Consider the following 19,543-nt stretch of genomic DNA (forward strand, 5'->3'; position numbering starts at 1 on the left):
TTTCCTTTTCCATGGTCTGTGTCCTTCAAACAAATATTACTTTAAAGTTCTGCTCTGGCTATATTATAAAATAAGTTTCTGTCCCTCACATTTGCTTTGACAGGGTTCTGAAACAAAATATTAGAAGGCTCCCTGGGTTTTCCAAGTACTTGTGTGTGTTAAGTGCCGTCAAGTCGCTTCTGACTCATGGCGACCCTATGAATGAAAGACCTCCAAAATGTCCTATCTTTGACAGCCTTGCTCAGATCTTGCAAATTGAAGGCTGTGGCTTCCTTTATTGAGTCCATCCATCTCTTGTTGGGTCTTCCTCTTTTCCTGCTGCCCTCGACTCTTCCTAGCAATGACTGTCTTTTCCAGTGACTCTTGTCGTCTCATGACGTGACCAAAATACGACAGCCTCAGTTTAGTTATTTTAGCTTCTAGGGTCAGTTCAGGCTTGATTTGATCTATAACCCACTGATTTGTTTTTGTTTTTTTGGCAGTCCACGGAATCCGTAACACTCTCCTCCAACACCACATTTCAAAGGAATCTATTTTCTTCCTATCAGCTTTCTTCAGTACTTTCTTCAGCTCCAAGAACTTACCATCCTTCATTTAAAGAACTGGTGGACTGTAGCAGAGATTTATCTAGGAATCTGAAGCCAGGATTAAAGTATAACAGAAAGTTCCCCTTCTGATGCTCCTGGTCAGAGCTTTAGTTGACATGAAAAAATTACTTTGCTAGAATAGCTGGATTCCATTACAGGCACATATTTGAAAGAGTCAGCAATTGTATCATCTCTCCCCACTCTATACTAACCTGACAGCTGAGTAGATATCAGCTTCCTCGTCCCCAGACTGAAAATCTGTTGTCTTTCTTAGCCCATTTCAGGAAAAAACAGAAAGCAGTCTAAATCATGCCAGGACACCAGAGGTGCTGATAACTTAAATGAGCTCTTTCAGCATGCAAGCAGGACAAATTTAGAAACTTTAAGTGTTTTAATTTTGCTTACTTTAATACAGTAGAAAAGAGCACGAGTCCGGTAGCACCTTAAAGACTATAAAAATTTCTAGCAGGGTATGAGCTTTTGTGAGTGACAGCTCACTTCTTCAGATACTCCCTATTATTTTGCCTGTGATTAGATTCACCTTATGTACACCACAAGCATTTTCAGCAGGAGCCCCATTCCTCAGGAATGGCCTTACTGAGGAGGCACTGAGTCAAGGGGTGTTCAAGAAATGGTGTAAAGCAATTGTATTTAGGGGGGCATTCTATGGCAGCACTGTTATAATTTATCGGACTCTGGAAAGCAATGTCTACGGATTTGAATACTACCCATAAGCTTTGCTCAGAATTGTTAATCATTTGTTAGCTGCCTCGAGGTCCCTTACAGGAAGAAAGGCAGGATACATGAAGAAACCCACTAGAACCATGTCAACACTCTAATCTTGAGAAATTTCAAACAATCACTATTCAGAGCTTTTCAGGCAGTCACGTTTCAAAACCTGTGATGGTTCAAGATAAAATATTTTAAGAGCGTCAGTGTTTGTACAACACTCAGTATCTTAATTCCATAATACTTTTTACAGATCTTAGTATCTCTACAACCAGACTGAACAATGTGTGTAGGAACAAAGGATGCTTCTTCAGATAAAATGTCTCAAATTGACCTGAGAAGATTATCTAACTGCAGGTTAATCCAGTTGATTACAGCTGATTAAAAGTTCTCTGTGTCAGCATCTTTCTAGATATTAAAATAATAATAGCTTGATAGTTACCATAAAATCCTGACCTCTTTTGAGGATTTTTTTTTTAGGTGGAAGCCTCTACAGTAAGAAGACAAAAAAGAAATTCCTTGTTTTTTCCTCAAGCTTGAAAACTCACTCAGGGTGAATGGAAATAGTTTTTCAGTTGCTACCTTGCCAAGGACGTAGGATAAAGATTCTCCTACACTAGGTTCAAATAATCTTGTATATTTTATATCGCCCCAAATCTTCTGTTGCATCCACTGTTTTTGTTTTGCACCCTTTTCAAGAGTTTACAAAAAGTTCACAGAAACCATTCGTATGCATGGGCTGTGTCTTGATATATACATGTGCATTAAATCTTTTGTCATCCCACCCCCTTATAAGAGGAGCATAGAACTAGCAGCTACTAGTTTCATAGTGCATTATTGTGATTCAAAAATTTCCCACTAATAAAATGTCACTAAAAAGATTAACAAAGCATGTTAATGGCTATCGACGTGCAGATTCAGGAATATTTAGAATTCGCTTAATGCCTTATTGGAAACGTTACCTAATTTTTCTTAATCCAGGGAGCCTTGGCAGATGCTGTGTTCTGTTTTTGGTCTGTTCCTCTGCCAGAAGGACAGGCCAAGAAGAAAGGGAGGCAAAAAATCTGGGGGAAAGACAGATTTTTATTTCAAGTGTAGAGCTCATAGCTTTAAGTTTGAAGGAGGAATGAACCCCTGTGCACAATGTGTAAATTGTAGCATTCTTTATATACTGGAGGCAGCAAGAGGATTGTTTTTGTTCCCCTTTAAGGGGGGAAGAAGGGCATGTGCACACAAGTCTGATATGCAGCCTTAGCTCTAAAGCCAGATGAGATGCATCTGGTCTCTGGAGGGCAGTTCCTATATGCCAGGCAAGTGACTATTTCCAAACTTAGTTTTAGTGCTCATGTTTAAGCCTGTGCCCACAACTATACAATGGGTGCAAATCTCTCATAAGCTTCGGTTCCTGCCTAAACGGGAGCCGCGTTTGCAGCCCGGGCGCGCGGGGAGCGGGGAGGAAAATGGCCGGCCAGCATGTGCTTTTGCGTGTGCTCGTCAGGCCAGTGCCGGCCCCATCTCCCCTGCGCAGGGCTCGTGCTGTCTTGCACCTCCCCAGCAACAGCTTCCCATTGACTGGCCCCCTCGGGTCCAAGCCAATGGGAGCGGTGGGCGGGAGGGGGGCGGGGCTAACCCTCCTACGTTAGTATATAATGGGGAGGGCGGATCACCCCCAGCTCATTCCATTTTTTCTGTTGAGAAGAAGGGAAGCGTTTTGAGAGAGAGAGAGCGGAGACAATTTTGTGAGCAGACAAGCGAGAGAGAGAGAGAGAGAGAGAGAGAGAGAGAGAGAGAGAGAGAGAGAAGCGACGAGCGGCCAAGCCAGAGAGAAAGCATCATTGGAGCGGACAAGCACAGAGAGACGAATAGAGGGTGACAGGGGGGCCAACAGCGATTCGCCGGCCAGTCTCCGGGCTGAGTCGGGCTGTTGCCAGGTTACAGTGCCACGAGCCGGACAGGTGCATTCGCCCCCCCCCTCGCTTCTTTAGCGGCGGCTTTCACCACGCTTTTGGTTGGGTTTTGGTCGCCTTCGATATTTAAGGAGGGCCGACCGGGTGACTCACAAGAGGCGCAGGGGCTGCCTTTTTTACCCCTTTTCTGAGGCGCAATTACTGCTAAGCGCGTCGCTCCTCCTGTTGGAGGCGGCAATTGATTTCCCGCTCCTCCTATTGGAGGCGATTAATTTCATTACCCTCAGACTTCAGAGTCACGGAGCAAGGGGTCGTCGCACATTGCTGCGTTCAGTTTGTGCTGCGTTCAGCCTAAGTGGGGCAACATAAGCTGCACTATATTGCAGCCCCCCCCCCCCGGTGGGTAACTTCACAAGCCTCCAGGGCTAATACAAAAAAAAGTAGAGGGAAACCAAGGTGCAGGTTTCATGCAGCTACCACGATACAAGCTCAGGGCTTTCAGCATTCAAGTTTTATTAAGCTGCCTACTCTACACAACAGAGCCTTCTCAGGCCGTATAAGCATACTGAATTACATATAAGGCAAGACACATTACGTGGTTGTATTCAGCACGGCCATGCCTCCAAAATGCAAAAGTGCTTCTAAGAGGAGCGGTTCAACCCCACATACTAGGGGGAGAGCCAGGGCAGCCAGGAGATCTTGGGCAAGCCTTGCTCCCGCGGGGCGCTTGGAAGGGCAATCATGGAGGTGGGCCATCACCAGCCCTACAGTACCTAGCGTTGTTCAAGGTGGGGGCAACAGGCGCACAGCACCCAGGACTCAGGTGAGAAGCGCTGCAGCCAGCAGTAACATTACGCCCATAGCGGGGCAGTCAGCCCGATCAGGAGTGAGGTCCCAAATGGCCTCTTCCACGGCTCCAGCGCCCGATGCCGGGTCCAGGGATCGGCCACGTGCAGCCACCCTTAGGGACCTTTCATATGCTGTAGAGCAGCTTTCCTTTCAGTAGGTTTAGCAACCAACAACCCAAAGTGAGAACGCCCCCGGCCCTAGTGGCCTATGCACACCTAGAGGCAGGCCAGTCACTTCCAAAGGAAGGAGGGGACCCTCTTCTTCCAGCTCATCAGAGTCCAGCAGGGAACATTGGCACACCAAGTGAAAGGGCCAACCTGATAACAAAAGAGGCAGGAAGAGGGTGTCAAAGAAGGTGAAGGCAGCTGATTCTGATTCCTCTACATCAGATGGTGAGGCATCTTCCTCCAGTGATTCCTCTCAGGGCGAGGGGGAGGATTACTGGCTGGCGGCGGCTTCTGTGCCAGGCTTACCAGCTTGGGCCCTTAGGCGCAGGTGCCGCCAGGCAAAAAGATGTGGGGAATTCGATGCCCAAGACGTGTGGGAGCCAGCTCAGCTAGGCAGGGGCTTCTTTCTTCCTCCCACATTTCAGGATGAGGAAGATCCCCCTGGGATCCACCTTCCCAGGAGGCTAAGGGAAGATATTTTCAATGGGTACTACGTTGATGTTTTGCGTCTTAGCAAACCGGAGGTGTAGGAGGGCCGTAGATCTAGGACTTCACCCAGGGACAAAAAGAAAGAGAAGCATGGGGCGGCAGACAGGTCTTTTGACCAGTGGCTGGCTGGCTATAACATATTTGCGGGAGTGGTGGCCTCTGCCTACCCTGAGCGGGGGTGGCATCTCCTTAACCATCTGGGCAACATTTTGTGGGCCAGAGCCTTGGCCGGCGATTCAGCCGCCATCGATTACGATGAGTCATTCAGAAAACGGGCCTCTCAGAATGAGAGAACCCGCTGGACCTCATCAACGATAAGCTCTGGCTTGTAAAGGTGGGGCCTCACATTAAGGGGAGGACTGAGAGCTATAAGACCACCTGGGCAAACAGACCATGGCGTGACACCACCGCCGTATCTGTTGGGACTATGGCCTAGGAAAGTGCTAGCAGAAGGCATGCAGGTTCGAACGCTGCTGCGAGACCTGCTCCGGCCCCCACCCCCGCTCGTCATGCCCACATGGCAATTCCAACCAGTCTCCCTTTCGAGGAGGCAGGTCAGGCCCTGGCAATAATAATAAAAAAGAGGGCGGCCCTTCCACAAACACTTCCACATCCAACAAATGAATGAGAAGCGTTAAGGGGCCTGGCCTGCACACCTATAAAAAATGACGCCTTAAGACCATTACTGATCAGCTATCCTAATAAAGCTGCAGCGCAATATTTGATGAATGGCTTCATGGCCGGTTTTCGAATCCCCTTTTTTAATGCCCAAGTTCCCACGGAGGCGGGTAATTTAAAATCTGCCAAAGAAATGTCGGAGGTGGTGGCCAAGAAAATCATGAAGGAGCAGGAGTTAGGCAGAATAGCGGGACCTTTCTCCTCACCACCTATTCCCAATTTAAGGATTTCCCCGCTGGGGGTGGTGCCCAAAAAAACGCCAGGTGAATACAGATCGATACATTACCTGTCCTATCCAAAAGTGGCTTCCGTCAATGACGGGATTCCGACCGACCTCACTTCAGTGAGATATGCTTCTTTCGACCACGCCTTAAGTTTAGTTCGCGCCTGCGGCCATGGTGCCCAGCTGGCAAAATGCGATATACAGTCAGCCTTCAGATTACTCCCGGTACACCCGGATGATTTCTGTTTATTGGGTTTTCAGTTTCAAGGGTCCTCATACTTCGACAAAGCGATGCCAATGGGGTGCTCTGTGTCATGCTCTGCGTTTGAGGTGTTTACCACTTTTCTGGAGTGGGCAATTCAACACTGAATGGGGGTCTCCACGGTCACCCATTATCTGGATGACTTTCTGTTTGCAGGGCCACAGAACAGCCCATTATGTGCCAACTTATTAACCTCCTTCCAGGAGCTGGCAGAGGAGCTGGGGGTGCCATTGGCATCTGAGAAGACTGAGGGTCCCATCCCAATTTTAACATTTCTGGGATTCGAGCTGGACACACTAGCGGGCGTGTCCAGGTTACCCGAGGTGAAGCTTTTGGCTCTTCGGGCCCTGTTTACTTTGGTGGGCAATAGGGCAAAATGCACATTAAGGGAAATGCAATCTGTAATTGGCCACCTGAACTTTGCCTGCAGGGTGGTAGCCCCGGGCAAAGCATTTTGTGCCCGTCTAAACGGTGCCACTCGGGGGGTCACCGTTCCACATCATCGCATCAGAGTGTCCAAAGGCATAAAGGAGGACATTAAAATTTGGTTACAATTTCTGGAAAAATACAATGGCACCTCCCTCTGGCAGGGTTTCTTAGAAACGGGCCGTGACTTGCAAGTCCATTCTGATGCGTCCGGCAGCATTGGTTTCGGGGTATATTTCAACGGGCAGTGGTGCGCCCAGCTGTGGCCCGACAGGTGGCGGGGGACTGACATTTGCAGAGACTAGACATTCCTGGAGCTATTCTCATTGGTTGTAGCAGTCTCCATTTGGGCTGGGCTTTTCACGGACAAAAGGATCCGTTTTTAGTGCGACAATCAAGCAGTGGTGAGAGTCGTTAATAGGCAAACATCAAGGTCTGAAAGAGTGATGGGACTAGTTTGGCACCTGGTTTTAACATGTCTGTCAAATAATATCACCTTTATAGCACAACATGTACCTGGCTTGGACAACTGCTTAGCCGATGCGTTGTCTCGTTTTCAGCTCGACAAATTCCGTCGTTTGGCACCAGAGGTGGATTGCCTTCCGCTTCCTTGCCCGGAGGAGTTGTGGGCTCTTGGGGACACGTTATCATGAACGGCATGCGAAATTCAATCGCCCCTGCCACGGTCCGAGCATATGGTAGAGCTGCCGCACAATTTCAGGGTTTTCAGCTTCGTGCGGGGGGACCCAGCACATGGTCAATCACAGAAACTATGGCTCTGCAATATCTAAAAGAATCCGGGTACGCTGCCAGGACCATCGGAGTTCATATGGCAGCCATATCATTCTTTGCCAAAGCCCACGGGTTTACGAACCCCTGTGGATCCTTCCGGGCAAGGTGAGCTGTGAGGGGTTGGCAGCGAAATACGCCAGCCACCAGAGATGGCAGGAGACCTGTTACTATAGCCTTGCTGGCCGGAATTAACTCTTATCTCCACAGGATATGCAGGTCACCTTACGAGGTCGTTCTGTTCGAGGCTGCATTCACCATCGCCTTCTTTGGGGCGCTCAGGGTCGGAGAACTAGTGGCCCAGTCCTACCATGATGGGTCCGGTAGAGCACTCAGTCTGGGGGATGCATGTATGTCAGCTAAGACATTAACCTTGGTGATAAGAAAGTCCAAAATGGACCAGGGCGGGAGAGGGGCATCGATTCAACTGCATGCCACTGGCAGAGTGGGTCCTTGCCCACACTGGGCTTTGCGCAAGTTTTTAGGAGTGCGCCCTGGAGGCGATGGGTATTTGTTCACCCATGCTGACAGCACGCCATTGACGAGATATTAATTTGTCAGCATGTTCCGAACTACGTTAAGCAGGCTGGGTTTCCCGGCATCAGAGTAGGGGGGACATTCATTTCGCATCGGTGCGGCCATGTCTGCAGCTGGTGTTGGCATGACAACAGAACGGATACAGGCCATAGGCCGCTGGCAGTCAGCGACTTACAAGAGTTATGTCCGGCCTGACCGGGCTTTCCTTTAATTGTGCTTATGAGTTTCGGGACGCTGTTGAATGGTCTGGATCGTGGGCCACAGTATAGTTTTTTGGTGTGGATGTTACGCTGCGGCGGCTGGCTGGGGACGACATTTGGGCCTGGAACGTGATGTAGGGATTTTCTGGCTGGGCCAACGAGGCATGCAATGGCATTCGTTCCTGCTGGTGATGCTACAGTGGGTACAGGAGTATGGGGCTCCTCATGCCGTGGTTCTCCAATTGGGAGAGAATGACCTCTGCAGCTCGCGAGGTGAAGACCTGGAAAGGGAAGCGAGCAGGGATTTGGCAGCTTTGGCGAAAGCATGCCCGGGCATGGTGATCTTCTGGTCGGATTGGCTGGAAAGGAGGTCCTGGAGAGGTGCCTGCAACGTCAGGCGTATTGATGTGGCAAGGAGAAAGGTCACTAACGCAATTGGCAGAGGGGTGGTCAGATTGGGCGGAACGGTAATCCGGCAATGGGACATTTCTTTCCGCTTGGCGGCGTTGTACTGTTGGGACGGCATGCACCTCACCAGCTGGGGCATGGATCTCTGGCTACAGAACATCCAGGGTGTGTGTGATGAATTGGCTTCAGCTGTGAGTGGTGGCGGAAGCTGCATCGGCCTGTGAGTAGGGGGGGCCAGCGCAGCTTTTTGGCGGATAGGCATGGAAATGGGTCAGTTGGGGGGGAAAGCGAACTGGAGGGGTCACTTTCCTAACTCAGGCAAGCAGCGGGTAAATACCCAGTGGCGATCGTCCTGGTGTTTTCTTGGTCCCCCCAAGGGTTGCCCACAGCAGGACCGCTGTGGGCTGGTTGGCACACCAGGCCGCATTGGGGTCGGCCTTGGCACCTGACACATGGTTCATGCTGCGCCACAAGGGGTCGCAGCTGTTGCCAATTCCAAGTTGTGGCCTATTACCTTCCAAACTATCTATCAATCTTCTTCTAATAAAGTATTATGTATGTTGTTGTTTAATAAAGTTGTGTTGCATGAAATTGCTCATTAATGTCTTCACTTATAACTGTAGCACGTCGGCATTCCCTCCCATTTAGCCCTGGGTCTGCAATAATACATTCAGGCAGTGCAATCACTATATGTGATACTTTGAAGAGTATAAAGGTAAAGGTCCCCTGTGCAAGCACCAGGTCATTCCTGACCCATGGGGTGACGTCACCTCCCGATGTTTCCAAGGCAGACTTTGTTTATGGGGTGATTTGCCAGTGCCTTCCCCAGTCATCTTCCCTTTACCCCCAGCAAGCTGGGTACTCATTTCACCGACCTCGGAAGGATGGAAGGCTGAGTCAACCTTGAGCCGGCTACCTGAAACCGACTTCCGTCGGGATCGAACTCAGGTCGTGAGCAGAGCCTTTGATTGCAGTACTGCAGCTACCAGCAAAAGCCACTGTTTATGAAGCAAGATTACCCCTATCCACAATCTGTAGGAACATTACTGATGCAGTTATTATGGCGGGAAAGTTCCTGGTGGTACCTCCAAAGTGCCTGATACAATCGTTCTTACTTCCAAACTTTTCATATCAACGTTATACATTATCGACACTCTATGTGTTCCCATGGTGATAAAGCTTAGTTATTGTTTTTACTGTACTGGCATTGAAAGAACTGAAAAATCCAGGTATTACAAAGTTACACCTGCGACTGTGCTAAATGGCACTTACTAATCATTAAATGCTGAGGAAAGTCCGACTGCTATAATTTCTTGATGCTGTCTCAAGTTGCAATAATACATTCAGCATAATATCACTTCGTTGTATGCTGACAGTAGTAAATCACAGCACTCAATATTGATTCCCGTTGCTAGCTAACACCACTAATGCATGTATCTCTTCATTAATATTCTTAAATTGCCAGTGGCTATTTACAGAGAAAGCTGGAGAATGTTAATACTATACATGAATCATTAGCTTTTGGTTACTCTCCCAATGCCCTCCAATGACAAATGAAGTGTATAAATAGCTGGCGGCCACTGCCACCTGCTTCCCAGACACTGTCCAATGGTTAATATTTATATTTCCTTTTTAATATTTGTCCCTCGAATCCGTTGCTGCCTCATAGGCTATTTCTCAAGACATATAATTGAAAGCCATTCAGTATAATCACCAGATTAGAAGCTGATTGGTGATTTGGTTTTCCTCATTACAAAACCCACACACAAAACCAGCAGAGAACTGTAACAATTCATGGATGGGTTTTGCTGTGCAATACTTTGTATCCATCTCCCATTTACACAATCACACTGCTTACACACCCAATCACACTACTTACACATTGTTCATACATGCTATTGGCAAAGCACACACCCCACACACAATTTTGACAGCAGACCAACACAGCATTAGTTCTACCTATCCCCATTTCTGCTGGATACAGCTCCGGACATCCCTAGGCATCGTGTACTCCTCTTTCCCCTCCCTCAACACATTCATGTGTATTTTCCCCAACATATGTCAGTGGAGTTCATCTTTCATACATCCCTTGACAGCACAGATGGTTAAACTCATGCAAACAAAAATAAACTCTTATCCTGAATATTTCAGCTTATTAATTGAAAAGCATCCTGTACACTCCTTTCTCATAACATTATCTGGCCTTACATTACTTGTACAGATTCCAAAAGATTTTCCCATTATCTTCTGCCTCTTTTTTGCCCTATTGCCTTCTAAGCTCTTGGAGTATTTATAAACATTCCCTCTCAGTAGCTGAACCAATGGCTAGGCAGGCCTCATAGTTACAGAAATTTCAAAGACTCAAGAGCTATGTAGTGCACTATGTGGGTTTCCTTGGAGACTGTCCTTGAAGCTTCAACTGGTCCAAAATGTTGAGCATGTTCACTTATCTCTAAGAGGTAGAGAACATTGGTGGCAGTTGAGCAACCATTTAAAAAGGAACACAGAGGGGAAAGGGGAGATTTGTCAGCTCAAGCAGTATCCTGGAAGGAATGCCTGGGGTTAAGGTATGCATGCCTCGAGGCAAGCATCCTTGGACCTCTATTCTTCCCCACTATCAGAGTATTATAAACTTTTAAAAGCTCTGGCCCCATTGGAGTGTGGGGGGGAATAGGGACAGTAAGAAAAGCACTCTAAATTAATCACACCACCATCCTCCAAGGTAAACTGCAAAGGGAAAGAGGTCCAGCAGCTTTAGTATTTAGAATGGGGTGGTGGTGGTTAGATATTTCTTAAAATTTTATCTGATTATCTGATTTTTGGAAGCAAAGCTACTATTTTTCTTCCAATCATTTCTATCCCGTTCTTGCCACCAAATGTAGATGAGGCAACTCAGACAATTAAAATTCAGTAGCAGGAAACAATCACACTTTTTTTAAAAAAATCAATTTTTGGTAAAGAAATATGTATTTAGCTTGTGCCAGAAATTAGCATATTCTGTTAAATATCATGTTACTATCTCTTATTCATCTGTGTGTAAAACATTACATGTTCTAAAAGATTATTCAAAGCTGGCTTAGATTTCACCGAGGCATATTAAAAGTACGAAATGTATGTTGTAGTTTGTTGAAAATCACTCCTATTTTTACAGTAAATAATTGTACTGAAAATTAAACAGCTCCAACTAGAATTTAACACTATGGCCATGATTCAAAGACATTCTTTATGCATTCCAAATGGCTTCTCCCTAGCTAAAAGGAATTTTTGCTATCCCCATCTTCTACCATGTGCCATACAGAAAACTAATTTTAAAACTCTACTGCTTGGTAAACTATTTCAGAAGTCCCCCTCCTCGCAAAAAAACCCAAGAATGACTTCCTGCATTCTCCAAGATTGCGGGCAATAAAAACACACTTTATGCGCATATGGACTGATACGGTACTAATAACAGAATCACAAGGCTGGTAGGCCTCCTATAGATGTATAATGTACACCTCTTCTACACAATAGATTTAGGATCAAGGTGTTAAGCTGTAACAAACATACATTTACTTCACTATGCATGTCAATTGAGAAACCCCCAAAAGACTTTCCATCTATAATCTATTTTATCAGGTTGCTCGTGACTGCAGCCCAAGCCTGGTGATTGCTCAGTATTTTCCACAAGATGAATTATTTGTCATTTTGCTGGATTCATACATTTGATAGATGCAATCAGTACTGGCTCATTTTTCACCTGGAACAAAGCATTCCTCTTGAAAAGCACCCTGTATATCTTTTTGACTTGTGTTAAAGGTCCTACATCTGGGAACATCAATATTTCATGTCCATTATTAAAGACATTCGTTTTGTGTCCTCCAGCTAGGACCAGTTTTCACCTTGGCAATGGTAATATATAGAGGTGGAGGAATAGGTTCTCCATGGGCTGCTGGTAGCCTTCATCATTATAGTATTTGTTTTAGAAGATATTTCTCATATACTATTTAGAACATGTCTACAAGGGGCTTCAAAATTAGGGCTGCATTTCTTACAGAACTATGACCTTTCCATTTTACATGATGAAAATTTAATGTGGTGGGTCATATATCAGAATGCTACATTGGTGAAGAACATCTTTCCCCATGACCCCAAAAAGAACATCATGAGTATGAAGTGAGATTTTTATTGAACCATGATCCACCCTCTGAAACAAGCACCTTAGACAGAGACAAGCAGGGATGTAGGAAAAAGAACTCCTCACCCATATGTCTCTTACATTGTTCAAATTGTATTCCCAGCCCCTACTTTCTACTGAATGGCGAAATACAGTTAAAACCAATGCAGTATATTCACTTATTCGTTATATCAATCTATTGCTACCAAATGAATCCATCAACTAGCCCAGTTAATGCCTCCATAGGATTAATTTATTAATGAATTAGTTAAATTAAAATTAGTTTTGTTAGATGTATTAAATTTTGATCATCTATATTAATTCATTATTTATTATGTGCATTGTTTAGATATGTTAAAAAACTATATAAGAAATAGATAAAAGATGGGGGGAAGTGCTACCCAAGTTTTCTTAATGTTGCTTTCACCAGGAAACATGAAACAGGTGGTAGAATGATTTTAAGATCAAAGGAGGATCTACATTTCCCTTATTTAAAAATTAATTAGCAAGTATGTGTGGTCAGAAGATGTAGAATCAGAGTTGGAAGGAGCCATACAGGCCATCTAGTCCAACCCCCTGCTCAATGCAGGATCAGCTTAAAGCATTTCTTACAAGTGTTCGTCCCATCGCTGCTTGAAGACTGCCAGGGGGAGCTCAGCACCTCCCTAGGCAGCTGATTCCACTGTTGAACTACTCTTACTGTAAAAAAAATTCTAATATCCAGCCGGTACCTTTCCACCCATAATTTATACCCCCCATTGTGAGTCCTACCCTCTGCTGCCAACAGGAACAACTCCCTGCACTCCTCTGAGTGACAGCCTTACAGTAGTTAAAGAGAACGATTATATCCCCACCTCAACCTCTTTTCCATACTGAATATCCCCAAGACCCTCAGTCTTTCCTTATAGGACTTGGTCTCCAGGCCCCTGATCATCCTCATCACTCTCCTCTGCACCCACTCCATTCTGTCCACATCCTTTTTGAAGTGACGCCTCCAGAACTCCACACAGTACTCCAGGTGGGGCCTGATCAATGCGGTGTACAGCGGGACTATGACATCTTGTGATCTGGATGTCATGCCTCTGTTGATACACCCCAAGACCTCTGTTGTATGAGTGGAGGCAGGGCAAATTGTTGACAGAAAGACTCTTACTGTTCAGGCCTCACAAATGAAAGATAAGTATGTAAGCAACAGAAACCCATCTATATTTTTGTGCAGCTGCCACTGATATGAAGTAGGAAATAAATAGCTCAAGTGTTGAGTGATGCACATCGTAAAGGCCAAGGCCTTGGGAGGACTATGCTAGATGACAGTCAACCCCACAATTGAGGGGGTTGGAAGCAGAAAATAAGAATTTTATAATAGATTACAGGAAGAAACTCAAAACCAAATTACACGTCAAGACCAAGGAAAAGTCAGTAATGTTCAGTTAACTCTGCCCTGGCTTTCCTTTTGTTAACAGAAATGAGAAAATATTCTGGATGAACAGGTCCTATGGATATCAGTGTGCCTGCAATGTTACAAATGGCACTGCATGGGTTGCCATGTAAAAGCAAAACACTTTCATTATAATAATAATAATATTTATTGTTACGGTCAAAGACCAGCACAAGCTTTCATGATAAAATTTATTGTTTCCCCACAAGTATGTTCCAGTGTTATTTATTCTTGAATTACATGGCTTTCATCTACTTTCATCTAAGTGTTTGCTAGGATACAAAGTTCTCCAGAAAATTGGATTAAGAGAACAAAAGAGCGGCGAAGTGATCATGTTTCTTCCTTGAAAAGTATCACTATTCATGTGCACACGCTTTAACAATGAACTGCTGGGGGGAAACATGGAGATTTCTGAAGGAAACAGTGTCTAGAAACCTCAGTCTGAATAGTGGACCCTGTAGTATTTATCTTAGGTGTTTGTCAAGCTACTTGTTTAAATTCAATACCAAAACTAGAAGACACTTGAATCCTGTAAAACGTCTCTGTAAAATGTCTCCTTACCACATGTCAAGGCAAGTAGAATACTCTGTTGAGCCCAAGAGGACATCTGGAGGTCTGTACCACAGGGTTACCACTTCATTAGAATATGTGTGACTTGGGACAGATTTGGCTCGTGCGAGTCCTGTAAAGCAGATAGAATAGAAAAAAACGATGATGATGATGAATTATATTTCTATCCTGCCCTCCCCAGCCAAGCCGGGCTCAGGGTGGGTAACAACAATAACATTACAAATAAAAACATAATACATATTCATTAAAAACATTCAATATCATTAAAACAAGATACAGTAAACTTACAATAAAACAATGGATAGCTCTCAATTAACAGTAGGGTTGTCAGCTCCGGATTAGAAAATACCTGGAGATTTTAGGGGCGGAGCCTGAGGTGGGTGGGGTTTGGGGAGGGGAGAGACTTCAATGCCATAGAGTCCAATTGCCAAAGCACCCATTTTCTCCAGGTGAACTGATCTCTATCAGCTGGAGATCAGTTGTAACAGCTAGTACCTGGAGGTTGGCAACCCTAGTTAACAGTCTAATAGCTGCTGATGTTTTGCAGTCAGACAGAGCCGCCTTCATAACATATAGCCCGACAGAGCCAGAAAGAGAGGAGGTAGGGAGGCCAGCATATGACACAACTGTCCTCAATTATAGGCCTTTGTATAAAAGCATACAAAAATCAAGACTACTTTAGCTCTTCAGTACACATGTGTCTTATAAGACTACCTGAAAGACCGGATTTTTGTTTCTTCTGGCAGTATGTTAATCAGAGAACATATCCATTTCTATCGCTCAACACATTAATAAAATGAAGCCCCAAATAGTCATAAAATATCAAGGAATTGCAATAATTGTTCCTGTTATAGGGTAGGCGCATATACTTTCAGGAAACCTATGCTCCCTGTTGAAAAATGTTTGAGTTATCACTTAAAAACCACTGTACCCAAAAGTAAAAACAGATGCATCTGCAGGTGTCCGTTGTTAGTGCAACAGAACAAGGAACACAATCCGTATAACCAAACAGGTGGTTGGAAAAGAGAACTGAATGGCCACAGGAAAATGTTCAATCTTTATCCACTTTAGAAGAAATACACTGAAGAATCTGATGCTTCAGGCACATGATGTTTCACAGAACCAGAAAATGTCATTTTCCCCTAGCCTTTCAGCTTTTAATGTATTTATCTGTGATATGAACACGAGGCAAAAAAATAATATAACGAGACCCGTCGAAATCTGGGCCTGAAATCACACTCTTAATAAGGAGAGAGAGCCATTGTAGTGCAGTAGCAAGGCGTATGAGTTTGATGTGGGCTACCAAGGTTCAAATTCTTGTTCAAAAGTACCGCAAAGCTGAAAGGTCTTGGTGAAATCACTGTCTTGCTGTGGATATTGTATTAGAGAAAAGTAGGTTAACCATAAATTAGAAACAAAGAAGTGCCATTAGTTAAAATATGGTTAAGCAAAGCGTGTCCCACAGTTAAATTTAAGCACCTATTTTCCAGTGTGAATTTGAAAACCTTTCTTTAGACTATAAATATGTCCTGCTTTTCCTCCTGTTTGTTGCCACATTCTACAAAATATTCAAAACTGTGTGTGTGTGGGGGGAGTAATTAAAAATATTGGACCATGTAAAGAACCAACTAAGGGAAACAGAGTGTGGAGTATTTCAGAAAGAGGTAATTGCAAAACCTACATGCTTAAAATCACTACATGCCCCCTACCAGCTTTGCAAAACATCAAAACAGTTCAGATCTATAGAACCGCTTCTAGTACATTCACTGTCAAAAATCTAAGAATTCATCCTTTGTTGTGATTCATAAGACACAAATAAATGACAGTTACAGGACCGTTCGTTTTCCCCTATCTTCTGAGTGACAATTTAAACATGGTGACATACTTTATACTGTTTGCGCATCCAAACATGCTTACTCATGCAAAATTTATCTAACTGTTTCCTCCAGCTGAGGGAAAACTGTAGGACCGGATTAATTAGCACAGCATGTGTGATCACTTTGTTTAAGGATGCCTTGTCTGTTTCCATGGTTACACCACAGGAAGCCACACATTCTCTCTTCAGAAAGACAGTGGCGCTTGTATCGATGATCATCAGAACTTTTGATCTTAGGAGCTAGATGGAACACAAAGTCAAAAGGTAATGGGAAAAGGTAGCCAGGTGAACACATGATACTTGCTTAATGCTGCTTTGCTCAGTTTTGGCTTGAAGACCTAAAGGGGGCAACTTTATGCCAATCCCATGAAGTGCCTTTCCGATCTTGTTGCTTCTAACAGATATAAAGGTCACAAAAGAAAAGACACCCAACTGCTACAATTTAATTTTTTTAAAGTAACAATACAAGTAGTTATAAGAAGTCAAGGCACATCACCTAGTCGCCAAGCCTATCAGAAACCCAGTACTAAACCTCAGGGAAATAATAGATGAAGGAGCTCTGCTATTAATGTTGTGCATCCTCCATGCCATAAATGCTACTTACAATGAACACCTGAGCCTGACTTCTGTTGGGAAGGACATGGTAAAAATCAAATAAACATACTCAAGATCACTTTATGCCAATTAGATGCCCTTTAAATACTCCTTTTGTGCACATAATCAGTTAAAAGCATGCTATCACCAGTTTATACACTGAATAGCAAGTCTAATATGTGCTAATAAATAGGAATTCAGAAATGAAAGGATGTTTGTTATGAATCAAATTGAGAATGCTTTGCCAACTTAGTGCAATAATTACTCAACATTTATGCAACAACTTCATCCTGATGCTTCAAAAATTTCTGCTTTAAGCTGCTGTAGGATTCTTGGGATTCTATTCCATCTTCCATGAAATCTTTGTGGGAATTTAGAGTGAAATAGCCTCAATATAATAACACCTAGTGACCCAAGTCACCTTTTCTTTTAATTCAGATGATATCTTAGAATAGTTGTTAAGACTGAACAGCTGACCAGAAAAAGGCTAAAAGTACGGCTCAGCCCATGGGCTAAACATGTAGTTTGTCCTGTCCTTGATGTGGTATGCTTCCCAAAGACATCAGGTAAATAAGTTGGCAGCAATACATCTAAATGCCCATGTGATAATCTGGAGGCCAGTCAGTGAAGCAGCAATTTCACTCCATTTTGGGGAAAAACACCATTTTATTACCGTCATCTATGGCATGGTAACATCTAGGTTTGGGCTTGGATGCTGTATCTTCTTTCCACTTGGACTCCTTTTGGTTCATTGTGGAGGCAGTCCTCCAATGCAGCGCATGTTCCTCTCACTCTAGGCACTTTATGAGCAGAAGCACCTAGAGCCAGAGGAATGTGCACTCCACAGCAGAGGACCACCTCTCCAGTGAATGAAGAGGAAAGCAAGCAGGAAAAGGGTATAGAATCCATACTGACTCTATAAAGCTCTATATCAGCTGGGACAAGGATGTCCAAAGCACTGCCTTTCCTCATACCAAACATGCCTGTATGCTTCATTCATCCATGTATGCCTTTTTCCTAGGTGTTCCCAAATGCTGCATAGTTCACACATAGCCTTCTCAGTGATGTTGCTAAATCACCAGAACTACTTCTCCAGCAAAGTTCATTACTTATATTGAGAATTTATCTTGCATTTTTCTTATCAAAGAAAACACAAGGTATCTTTCTAAAAAAATAACATTCATGTTGTGTGTCCTTTCCTATTTTTTTCTGCATCAAGTAAAGTCAGTTTTTTTAGATGAGCAGAAATGAATTTTCATCATCTTTTACAGCTGTTTTGCATTTGAAATGGGTCTATTGTATTTGTTTAATGTATCATAGATACATTAATTGGAATACCTGTGTAGACAGAATAAAATGTTTTTAAGGGTTAAATTTCCATTAACCTAAAGGAAAAAGGTGCCTCTTAATGACCTTGATAATCTGAATAGAAAAGTAACGGTAAAATATGGTGTATTCTTAGCTATTTTTTCCAACTGAAAAATTGGTTACGGAAAAAGCTTGCAGTATTGAAGTTCTTAGCATGGCAAAATATAATTTCCTGTGCATTTCCTTTCCATTAACAGAGAGTAAATCACAATCTAAAATCAGCTATTTGGATGAAAACAACTGGGGACTTCTGCTCAACTCTCTCCTCCCCACCTGACGGACCATGTACTTCCCCAGGTCCAGTGGCAGAGGGGACTGGTGAAGGCTCTACCTCATCCTTGCCTACCTGCACACCTCCACCGCTGCACTTCAGTGGTGGTTTCAGCAAGGAGGGATGGTGGAGGGTGGAGCCTCTCCCTCCTCCTTACTCACTAGGGTTCCTAACCTCCAGGTACTAGCTGGGGATCTCCTGCTATTACAACTGATCTCCAGCAGATAGAGATCAGTTCACCGGGAGAAAATGGCCGTGTTGCCAATTGGACTCTATGGCATTGAAGTCCGTCCCCTCCCCAAACCGTGCCCGCCTCAGGCTCCACCCCAAAAACCTTGCGCCGATGGAGAAGAGGGACCTGGCAACCCTATTACTCACCCACCTCAAGTACTGATACTTCAACAGTGGTTTTTGGTGCAGGGAGTAGTGGAGGTTCCCCCTTCTCCTTGCCCAGCTGCCAGCATGCATCCACCAAGGCCACCTACACACTTCTCCATCCAACCACCCATCAGTATTCCTCTTCACCATTAGGTATGGGAGGCAGCGGCAGGAGGTCTCCATCACTGGCCAACCTTCCTGAACCAGATGAGCTGCAGTTGCTCTTGCTCCTCTGCACCCACCCATAGTGTCACCACTGTCAGTAGAGGGGTGGCTCCCTCTCCTAACTCGCAGGCTGGCCTCCAGAGGACAGACAAGGGTCGGCTGCTTTAGGGTGTGCAAAGTTATCTGGTTCATCCTCACCTCCCTGCGGCTGTTAAGTTAGCATTGTGCAGTTGCACAGACAATATGTTCCTTTGTTTTGAGAGTTTGTAACACACATCCCCTTTTCATAAAATTTTCTTGACTTTGCTGCAAACCTGGAGGGTCTCCCAAGTTGGTTGAAAAATCTCCCTTCCCTCTACATGGCCCCAATCCAGACACTTAAGTAACTGCACATGGGCCCGTGTTGACTATTAGATATATTGATATTACATTTTCCACACAATGAAAACAGCATTTATAAGAGTACAAAACATCTGTTC

General features: G+C 44.5%; 1 protein-coding gene across 2 annotated transcripts in view; it reads right to left on the reverse strand.

Moving 5' to 3' along the window:
• CDK14 (cyclin dependent kinase 14) overlaps window positions 1–19,543 on the reverse strand; it is a 242,454-nt gene that overhangs the window by 59,444 nt on the left and 163,467 nt on the right. For both annotated transcript variants that reach the window (XM_056857332.1, XM_056857333.1), the window contains one exon: window positions 14,404–14,524. In XM_056857332.1, the coding sequence (XP_056713310.1) occupies window positions 14,404–14,524 (121 nt within the window). The remainder of the gene's footprint in view (window positions 1–14,403; window positions 14,525–19,543) is intronic.

This window comes from Euleptes europaea, chromosome 11, assembly GCF_029931775.1.
Source record: "Euleptes europaea isolate rEulEur1 chromosome 11, rEulEur1.hap1, whole genome shotgun sequence".
Lineage (NCBI taxonomy): Eukaryota > Metazoa > Chordata > Lepidosauria > Squamata > Sphaerodactylidae > Euleptes > Euleptes europaea.